A 10,963-nucleotide genomic window follows, 5' to 3' on the forward strand; every position below is an offset into this window, starting at 1 on the left:
AAACTCTGTGGCATAGTGCTAACCTTCTTTAGTTATTGTATTTGATTGATTTATCTTCCTTAATAAGGTCTAGCTCAGTGGAATTACAAGCCTTGGACGTACTAACCACAATATTTGATTGTTCTATTAAGACATGTGCCAAGAGAAGTGTTAAGAATATATAACAGCAATCTGTAGAGTATTAGGCTACGCCAGAATTAATTAGTCAAGAACTTCTAAAATTAAAATCTCTGGAGAGAATTGTTCAATACTTACACACTCGGTGTGCACTGGATGCACAGCAAAGAGCAGAGCAGCAAGAAGAGAGGACTTTGGAGCCAGGTTTAGCCGTCTTCCTTTATTACTGAATTGCAATCCACCCAATAATATGGAGAACACATCAACCATCAACACTGAGATAGTACAATGCAGTATTATATTGATGACATGGAAACCAACTGGGTAGAAGCCTCCAGCAAAAAGGTAATTCATTCTATATAGAAACAAAAATATTAAGGCTAGGAATTACAACAGTGCTTAGAAAAACACAAATAGAAAAATTAAACAACCCCATAGCAGACATCTCAGTACACGTGGTGTTACCATTCAGACACCACAAGAAGATAGAAACAATATCCCAGTCTTTAAGCCAAGGTATTCCTAGGGAATATCACATGGATACAGTATCTACCCTCTCCAAACACATACCTTAGTGCCATTATGTTAATCATTCCTATAGTTACTTAGGACTGGCTTTTGGTCAACAATGTAATTTCAATGTTGCAACACTGGAGTATCCTGGGAATAAATAACCATCCCACTGCGGTATACTCCTGGGTTTAAGAGCAGCCAACTTGATGAAATTATGTTAATTAAACCCACACAGTGAGGAAACTAATATGCACTGGGACTATGATTTCCACTGACATACTCTCTGAAAGAGGTTCCTTCTAGCATGTGGGTGCAATCAGTATCCACCCAGAAAGTAGTCAGCACATCTTGGTAATTGATTTGTGAGACTGGTTAGAGATATGTTCCATACAAGAATTAGAAAGAACTGTAAGTGAAAATTCAGTCTAAATCCCTATTCAAGACAGGAACTCTACAGTAAAATGGAGGCTGAGAAGAAAAGGGGAGAACATTGTGCTATTATCCACACATTATTCCTATTATCAATAGGAAAGGTACACAGAAACTTAGTTTGAATAGGGGAATTTTACACAGTTCTTTTGGTGAATCTGCATCTGGCATGAATAAAATCTATTTAAAAACTTAACCTATTATAAATATGATACACATAAAGGTTGGAGCTTAGGGAAATTAAGGAAACCTATTTCTTATTTGTGAAAATAGCATTTTATGGACCATCTCCACTGGCTCATCTATATTTTCAGATATAGTAATGATTGCCTCCCAGTTCACTCTTTAAACAAACCAGAATGTTATTAGAGATGGAATATACCACAGAGACAAGGAAAAAAAAAAAAAAGGAAAGCATGTTTTGTGTAATGCACTGAAAGCTTTAATAGGTTTAGGACTCTGATATGTTCTATTCAGTTGCTTATTTTTCTTGATGACAACGTGAAGAAAGCCCAATAGACAGTGAAACCCATAGCACTAGGTACTTAAAACACTGACACTATCCTAAAGGGTCAAAGTTTTTGCTTGAATATGAGGACTAAGAGTGGGAGCATTGCTGCTGCACTTAGTCCCTGGTTTGGAATGGGCAACTGCAGAACAAGCACCAAGTCCCCACTGACACCATTAAGTCACAAGGGGAAAATAAAGAAATTAAGACTGAGTCCTCAAATATTCTTTGCATTACTGTGCCAGATTTCTACATGGTCTACTGTTTGCTCAAATCTTTGTGCAAGAAGCATGAGCTAAGCATCTACAAAAGTAATCCTCAAACCTTTAGTTATCTGACAAAACTAGCAAGTTATACATAAGCAGATATTTCACTAGATTCTCAGACACTTGAATTAGAATATTGAGGTAAAGAGATGGGAAGACTATACAGAGAGCCAGTGGAAAAAGGCCACAGTACCTTGATGCTATTTATAAAATAAACAATTTGACAGGTCAGCAGGAAAGCAGAGAACAAAAACTACAACAGCAGTGTAAGTGGCAGCATGGCTAAGTGAAAGGAACATACACCTCCTAATTCCTTGATGATGTGACATTCTAAACCACAGACCCCCTAGTATCAGGTATAGAAGACCATTAAAACAGAATCTCTGAAAATATAAATACAGAATGTCAGAATAATGAATATTTTTGGAAAGAAACCACTGGAAAATTAAAACACTATTTGAGATTAAGGTAGTGAACTCAAATATTGTATTCTGGAAAGGTATCCAACTACCCTCCAGCTACTTTTTCTTGCCTTTTCTGTTGCCTCCCCCCTAAATTCAATTGAGTCAATATAGGTTAAAAAATATTCAGACCTTGAGCAAAAATATAAGCCTCACCTGAAAGTTAGGACAGTTAGCGGTCGATATGACTTATGACTGGTATTGCTGCTGAGTTTGCTACCCCAAAAGTCATGATACCACAGGTCACCAAGTGGGGTTTCTGCCCTGAGGTCCTAAAAGAAAACAAATTGCCAGATTCTTGAAATTTTTCCTTTGTTCAAAGCAGCTAAACCACAAACAAGCTCTAACTGATACAAGCACACACTAAGATGGACATAGCAGGAGTTTTGCTGGGTCACTACTGACATTTGACCCATGGTACCCAAGTTTGCAATGAAGGTTTTGAATGTCATGATCCTGGATTCTGTAAGTAGGCATAACTGCATGAAATTTAGGGCTATATTTGCATCAGTTTATAATCTGGTCAATAGCCGAGATATGAAACACAAACCTCCTTACCTTATAATTTTGTAAAAAGCCTTTGATTTTAGGTGTAGGTTATCTTGCAAAGAAGGCCAACTACTAACTGCTGCAAAATAGTCATTTTTTACCAGTACAGTAGCATAACTACTAATGAAAGCATGAAATCAAGGAGACTAAAGGTAGGAAACAACAATTAGCTCTTTTTGAAGCCTTGCTTTGCACAGGACTATTCAAATAGTTGAAGTTGTTTTAACTCTTAATACATGAAATCAAGAATCAACATCTCTATATACTGCTCTAAAAGATTAAAAGACAGAAAGGTAATGAATTATTTTAATTTGGGGTGCAATAGGAGCTTATAAAAATTTTGCAAAGAAAAAGTCTTGCTTGCTTGCTCTTCCCTTTTATCTCCAAGTCATGCTGATAATGAAAAATCCAAATAATATAGGCTATTAAATGGAAAGCATACACTTTAGAGGAAAAATAAGGATCTTGCTAGCATCTGCCTCAGTTGTCTATGAGGACAAGCTTGGAAGTTCAAGCTAACATATATTTGCCCTTCTTCTGCTTCCCTAGTACAATTAAATACCAATTTATGCTATAGCAAGGTACATGCAGGTTTAAAGACACTTGAGACAGAAGTGAAGAATAAAACTGTACGAGTCAGTACTACTCCTGCAATCAACAAGTTACTCTACCCCCACCTTCTGTCTTGAAATTATTTTAGACCAATGCACCAAAGGAGGTGAACAAGACACTGCAAACACAAGTAATTTAACAACCACGCTTACTAATCGCATGAAAGATCTTACAAACCCTGGTACTCCTGTCTTATTATTCCTACAACTCCATCTACTTACAAGATTCTCACATTGCAATTCCCTTGGTTTATTAATTCCAGTTCCTCTCCAATGCTGCTACCACCTCACTTGCTTTTATAGTATCTTGAGCACTTCTTTGCTCACCAGCACCTTCCATCTCACCCTTAGCTAGTGTTTTTGGCTTGCACATACCCCCAAATTACAGCCAAATTGCTCGACTCTGATGACTGGCTGCTGCTAAACTGAACTTCAAATAACCAATTTTTTCTTGCTTCTTTAACTAGAATATTCTTAGCATATTCTCACTTTCATCCATTCAAAAATACAAATTAAAAAAAATCCAAGAAAAGATTTATTTCTATCACTTGATCAAATTCAGCCAGTATTAGTCAAATGAACTGAAGTATTCTCTAATAGGTAACTAATCAATAGATTAGAAGAGAGAGCAGGGCTAAAACTGCAGTCTGAAAAAACCTAGACTGCAGCTGTCAATTAAGGCACTCGCAGGGAAATTCTTAAGAAATCAAGACTCTCAGGGGATCCTACTTGGGCTTAAGAATTACCAAGGTGAAAAATTTCTTCATGCTCTCACAGATGTTTCTACTGCCAAGTTATAGCTAGAAATTTCTTTCTTCTCCCAGGACCGCAATTTTAGCCTTAGGCACCAAAATTCCTGTTCCATTCCTCATTGGTATACACAAACCCTAAAGGTCATAATTTGACTCTCAGAGCAGGAACACACTCAACCAACAGCTCACTAAATCAATACAGCTTTTCCAGAGGCAAGCTGGGACAGGGATGCACACCAGCATCTATTGAAGTCTTTGTGCTCTGCAGGGGCCAGTTGTCAGAGGGTGGAGTGGCCCTCAGACTGTTTTCCCAACCAGCAGCACCGCTCCTTATGTACATAAGGTCCACGAAAGACCTACTTTTATAAATGTTAGTACTGAAAAAGAAAAGTATGTCTTCCATGTCACAGATGGTCTTCACTAATTTGGGATGGGAAATGTACAAGGCTTGATTTCCCGTTCTGCTATAATCAGCCTTCTTTTGTCTTCCATCGGAAGAATGCAGGAAAAGCTGAATGCATGGAATTACTTAGTGATTAGATTACATTTCCATATGACCTAAAAATCTTCAATCATGCATCTTGCCCTTGTATCCAAGTTCTGTGAGAAAGTTTCTTACATTGATTTTCCTACTTAGTGAACTTACCCTAAAATAGGAACGATTTGCTCAAAGAGACACAGCTGTTTAAAAGCTACATGTGATTTTCTCTTTTAAAACCAAAAGTAGCTATCAAATAATCTCTAAATATTTGATTAGCAGCAACTTACAGACAGCAGAGTTCAAGATTTTAAGAAAGGTCAGTTTTTTTATATAAAGGCTTATGGAAATGACATATTGTGTCTGAAGCTCTGCTTAATCCAACTGTTTGTCTTGCCAAGCCAGTAAATAAATAAAGACAAAAGCTACCACCGTGTAACAGTTAAAATGCTGCTTAAAATGATAAGAAAGCATCTGGAAAACAGCCTTTAACTCCAACAAAATCTAATAATGGAATGTTCCATGGTATGATAGGACATGGGGTCAACTAAATGTGTATCTTTTGCTAAAAAAACAATAAAAGAAGCAAAAGATTGGGATGATTGCAGCTAGTAAATTAACAGAAAGGGCACTGTGTGGTACCCAAGAAAATACTACAGTAGCAATGCTCAGTAAATCTATAAAATTACCTCAACTGCTATCTTTCCTATTAAATAGGAATAAAATATGCCATGTTTTGTTTAATAAACTGTGCCATTGCTAGATAATCTCCCTCCCCATTAAACTGGTAAATTCATTGTCTCTGCAATTTTCTTGTGGATTTTGAATTTCCATATTTCCATATGACCCCTGTGTTAAAATGATATTGTCACAAAATCCTCATTTAATTTCTAGGGAACAATAGCGGATTTTGATGTGAAAAATAGAATCAGCCTCACGGTTTTTCAAACGTACAGACTACATATGAATGAATTTATTCAAGCAGTTGGTTGAATTTCTTAGCATTGCCAACAGCTAGAATCCTGGTGCAAATTGTTGGGTTGCATAGATAAATTGAAACATTTTTAGAATAAAGACTGAAAGAAATGGAGAGAAATTATAAGTGTGGAAATTGCACATTAACAAAACAACCTGCCTTGTTTCAACATCAGTCTTTCGTTCATTCTTTCAGGAAATTAAAATATTATAAACAGGTCCCAAATAAAACTTGGCAGAATGAAACACTGCTAGGAGCTGTGCAATCTAAAATACAATACTACTTTAAAAAAACCAAAAGCAACAATGCTATAGGTTCTTAATTTGTCTACAGTATTCTCTTGAAAGCCTTGAGATTTATTTCCATGCTGAAAGATGCATTTTTCCCCCATACATTTATAACTGAGGGTATGATGACTTACACATGCATAACAGAAATTTGTCTAAGGAAACAGTAATTCTGCATGATTCTAAAAGGCACATTGTGATAAGTTGCCTCTATATCTTGTGCAAGGAAAAAGAAAAGTGAATTGTGTTCTTCTAGCAGTATGAGTCTCCAGATTATCCTCCTTGTAACCCCATGGCTTCAGGAAGACAGAACCAAGAGATGAATGTGATTATTTTTATCCTGTGCTTTTCTTTCTAAACATTGAACAAGCACCTTCTAGAACAGCATAAAAGGTGTAACACCAATACCCATCCATGGGCACAGGCTCACTGCTACGTGTGATCCTTGAAGTGTCTCAGCAATTGAAGACACTCCACTGCTCAAAGTCAAAAGAATCTCAGCTAGAGGTTTGTTCGAATCACATGTTAATTTCTAAGCATTTCAAGGTCTGTTCATTGCGTGTATGGCCAGCTTTAAAATGGAACACAAGAATAATCCACCTCTATCTCAAAAAAAATACTGCTGTCACAGGAACACTAAGGGGGAAAGGAGGGGAAAGGGATCTTTGCTTGCTTCTGTAACATTTTTACTGTATAAACTACACCTGACGACTCCCTGCACCCTACAATAGCTTAATGATGCCTCATGTACCTGCAACAAGAGTAAATTTATTCACTGGTCTTACTGTGTGGCCCTGAGAAGACAATGAACAAAATCTCCTATTAACATCCACGGGTATCAGAAAAGTTTACTATACACTCTCACTGACTTAGGAATGAGCATAAAATTTGACCTACTGGCAGTCTTGATGTACAGATACCCTTAAATCAGGCTTAACTTTAAAAACACCCAATAAAACAAAATGGAAAAATGAAGTTCAAAAAAGAAAAGTTATACCTAAAGAATGCTCTTTACTTGGCTGAAACTTTTGGGCCTATTTAGATCAACTGTTTCATTATTTCTTTTCTTATGACCATTTATGACAAAGGGTGTGAGGAAAAGAAGAAATAGCAAACCTTATTATTGATGATGGCTTCAGAATCATCAAAGACAAAATCTCCATCATAGCTGTTAGCAAAACAGAGTAAGGAAATTAATCCCACGACCATTTTAGCCCAGTATGATGGAAGGAGGAACCATGATACGTCATGGTCCAGATTAGGTTCCATTTGTGCCATTCTGTGGAAAACTTGTTCAAAGTTGGGAGCTTCAGCATTATGTTGGTTGAAAATCTGGAAGAAACACATACAATTGCATGGTTACAGCTGTAATTCACTAAAAAAATAATTTTAAAGGAAAGTTGGCTTGGGAGAGGAGATGAAGTTTCATATAACCTTACATTTTTTCCCTCAGTGCCTCTCATAGTTACTGGAACATACCTAAAAATAATTTTGTACTTCAAATGAGAAAGTAAAGGCAGAATTTCTCATGGTTGGAGCACAGAGATAAATACAAGAATGTCTTAGATGCTAAGGTAAAACGTTGGAACAGACAAATTCTAAAACCTAGAGCAAATCACTGTTTTTCTGTTTCTTACTGTTCTTTTGATGCAATACAAACAGATGCATCAGGGGTACTGTGAAGCATTTACAAAGTCCTGTAGAAAATGATAAACATTATAATTTCCTTCCACGTTTGAAAAGCAAACATTGTCAATTGCCAAAAGAGCTCAACTCCCTTCAGTTAATCAAATTAAAGGACTTAGTCTTACAGATTCCCCCATGCAAAGAATTCATACAAACATCACAGACAGACACATGGAAATAGCAGTTAATGGACTAGGCCCCAAATCTCAACAATTTAAGCAATGAGATAACAAGACCCATAGAACTGAGATGGGACTAGTGTTCACGAGATCACTCTGCACACCTCAAGTGCAGCTGAAATTCCACTGCTGTATTCATGGGCTCATGAGGTTGTTGAGGCAGATGAAAAAGACCCTGCAGTCCAAGCACACTGAGTGATACATCAGCGTGCAGGAACTAAGACTGGAGGCTTGCACCCACGAGCTACCTTTACTCAGATGGGTCTCTGGATGCTCCAGAGCCAGCCTTCTGTCTGGACTACTCTGCCTCCGCTTCTCGAGTGCTCAGACACCACTGTGAGTGGTCTTATTATCAAGTGCTGGCATAAACAGCAAACAAAGGAGGTTATGAATGGAAAACTGCAGTAAAAGCCAGGCAGAATATGATTTTTTTATTTTGTAAGCCCAAAGAATGATAGGCACATATAGTAGCCTATCTTCAGTTTCTTCTTATTTATTTGCTTATTAAATCAACTGTTGCACTCCTGAAAATACTGCATTTAATACCTTCATACAGAAAAATAGAAAATCTAGAAAAATAGCTCCGGTACACGCCTGTAAACATTGCATTTAATGTCTTTGCACGGTCTAGGAAAACAGCTCCAATCATTTGGCTTCTGAAATAGAGCTGACCATTGGAGCTGCTACAGCAATTGCTCTGTAGCTTTCTCTTTTTGCAGCACTACATTCCGGTCCCCGCATATTCCCAATTCCTGCACACACGTGTGCAGGGACAGGCAGTACACCCTGCCACACCAGTGGCCCTCCTCGCCTTGGAGACCATATGGCGCTGCTCCCAAATTCAGATAAAGTCAGTAACCTGGAGCTGTGCAACCTGAGAGCCTAGAGCTCCCTGGCTGAGCAAAGCAGTTGCTTTAAGAGCAAAACCTTTCCTCGGAGTAGTTCACCCTTGCGCTCGTAGTTTGACGGAAACAAAGAGAGAAAGCGTGGCTGTTGACTGAGGGAAGTGCACGGCGTTGCTCCCAACAGCACAGATACAGCATCAACACGCACCACGCAATTAAAATATTTAATCTACTCAAAATTCATTTGGCTCTGAAAGTTTCTCCCATTACGCTTGCTCTATTTATCCGGCGCGCAGCTGCTGCCAGCCCCGCTCCCCGCGCTCCGGGAGGCCGGTCCATGGGGGCTCCCTCCCCGGGCAGCGCGGTGACCGCACGGGCGGGGCGGTGCTGGCACCCACGAGGGACCGCCACCTCCCCGGAGCGCCGCACACGCCACTGCCCGGGGCAGCGGAGAGGGAGGGCGCCTGCCCGCCGCCCTCTCCAAGGAAAGGCGAGCCCGAGCCGACCCGGAGAGCACCCGCGGTACACCGCAGGCAGCGCCGCGGCGGGGCGGGCACGGTGCCTCCCGCCGGGGAGCGCCGGCGCCGCGGGGGTGGCCGAACCCAGGGTGGCGCTGGCCGCGCACGGAGCCCCGCAAACTTGGAGAGGGGGGGGTCCCGGGCACCCAGCGGGCGGTCCCGGGGAAGGAGCCCGTCCGGGAAGGCAGCGGCGGCTACGGGGTAAGGGTCGACGCTGGGGAATAAGCGAGCCCCGCCGGGAGTTTGGCGGTGGCCCTGCTCCGCCCGCCGCTCCCCTTTTGTCCTGGCGGCGACAGCTCCGCCGTAGGGGGGCCCGTCCCGTCCGGCCCTCATCCCACCCGGGCCGGTCCCACCAGCAGACGGGGCACTGCCGAGAACCCCGTTCCCCCGCGCGGCGTTACCTGCGAGGACACGGAGCCCGCGCGGCATCTCCCACCCGGGAGCGAAACTCTCCCGCCCGGCGAGCCCCGAGCCGGAGCGGCCGGCGGGGGAGGGGCCGCGGCCGCTGCGCCTCCGGGAACATCCCCGCAGCCCATTGGCCACCGCCCCGCCCCGCCCCTCCTTGGCCCCGCCCCCCAGGGCAGCCCCGCGTGCCCATTGGTCGCGGCCGCGGTGACGCGCGGCGGGCGGGGCCGGGCGGGAGGAGCCGGAGCTCACTCGCGGTGGCAGCGGGGCCGGTGCGGGTCGCTCCCCCTTCAGCCCAAACTCCGCACCCCGCGCACAGGCGGGGCCGGGCGGGGTCCGGTAGCGCTCCCGCCCGTTCTACCCTGTCAGTACTCGTTGTCCCGCACATCTGGCTGGCCGTGGGGTGGGGGGCGGCTCGGGAGATCGGGGGTCACCCGGCATGGGTGCGAGCACCCGACCCCCCCACTCCTCTCGCAAAGGCGAGGTTCCTGCGGTGGACCGGCGCGGAGCGAGAATCCCCCCGGGAAGCTGCTACAGAGCCGGTGGGGCGGTGGCAGAGATGGGTGTCCGGTCTCGCTGCCTGGGACGGGTAGCGGGGTGAGCTGGCAGAGCGTTCCAACCCTTCTGTAAGAGTCTCTCCTCCTACTGGGGTTGTTGCTGATGCTGTTGGCAGGACAGGTACTGTGAGGAGACAACAAAAAGGCTGTATCTGGTGTAGTTAATTCGTACGTTTAAACATCACCGCGATTTCCTTGTAGGAAAGTGTGATTAAACATTGAACTGGTAGCACCAAATGTTCGACAGAAGCTTCTCTAAAAAACCCCCATTAAAATCTTAATATTCTGAAATTGGATGAGAACTCCTGGTGGTGTGCCAGGGAGTGACATACAATTTGGAGTGGGATTTTTAAAGATGTTTGCATGATCAAGCGTCAGATTAACAAGGTTATTTCATGGCTCCTTTGAGGCTTTAACTCTCGAGTGGAAACGCTGCTTTGGGAGGGCTTTGGTGGCTGCCACCCATAGCTGTCTGCTGACACCTGCTTTGGAACATCTGCTCTGCAACACGGGCAGCTCAGCTGCGTGTGAGGCAGCAGCTGAGCCAGCACAATTGCCAGGCTCGTATATTATTCAGCTGTATACGTGGAGCTCCTGCTTTTAAGATGGAAGTCTGTAACTCGTGCCTGTTAAACAGCTACCACAAAGCCTCTGAGGTGCCTGTCGCTTGTGAAGAGCTGGAAAGCCGGCGACCTGCTGTCATCGAGCACGCAAAGCTCTGTGAACTGATTGCAGACTTCTGGTCCCCGTGGTACAGGAGCTAAAATAGATACGCAAAGACCTGCAAACCAATAAATTGAGCCTTGTACTTTAAAATGATCTTGTC

At 42.9% G+C, this 10,963-nt stretch overlaps 1 protein-coding gene across 2 annotated transcripts in view; it reads right to left on the reverse strand.

Moving 5' to 3' along the window:
• TMTC4 (transmembrane O-mannosyltransferase targeting cadherins 4) overlaps positions 1-9,678 on the reverse strand; it is a 54,004-nt gene extending 44,326 nt beyond the window's left edge. Inside the window, exons 1-4 of one of the 2 annotated variants that reach the window (XM_014873354.2) lie at positions 9,577-9,678; positions 7,064-7,279; positions 2,451-2,566; positions 256-472 (exon numbers count right to left, since the gene is read on the reverse strand). In XM_014873354.2, the coding sequence (XP_014728840.1) occupies positions 256-472; positions 2,451-2,566; positions 7,064-7,225 (495 nt within the window). In that variant the 5' untranslated portion in view covers positions 7,226-7,279; positions 9,577-9,678. Of the gene's footprint in view, positions 1-255; positions 473-2,450; positions 2,567-7,063; positions 7,295-9,576 lie in introns of those variants that run through there. The other variant, XM_014873353.2, reaches the window with a different exon arrangement.
• Positions 9,679-10,963: the final 1,285 nt, after the last annotated feature.

The sequence above is a fragment of the Sturnus vulgaris genome, chromosome 2, assembly GCF_052056855.1.
Source record: "Sturnus vulgaris isolate bStuVul1 chromosome 2, bStuVul1.hap1, whole genome shotgun sequence".
Classification (NCBI taxonomy): Eukaryota; Metazoa; Chordata; class Aves; order Passeriformes; family Sturnidae; genus Sturnus; species Sturnus vulgaris.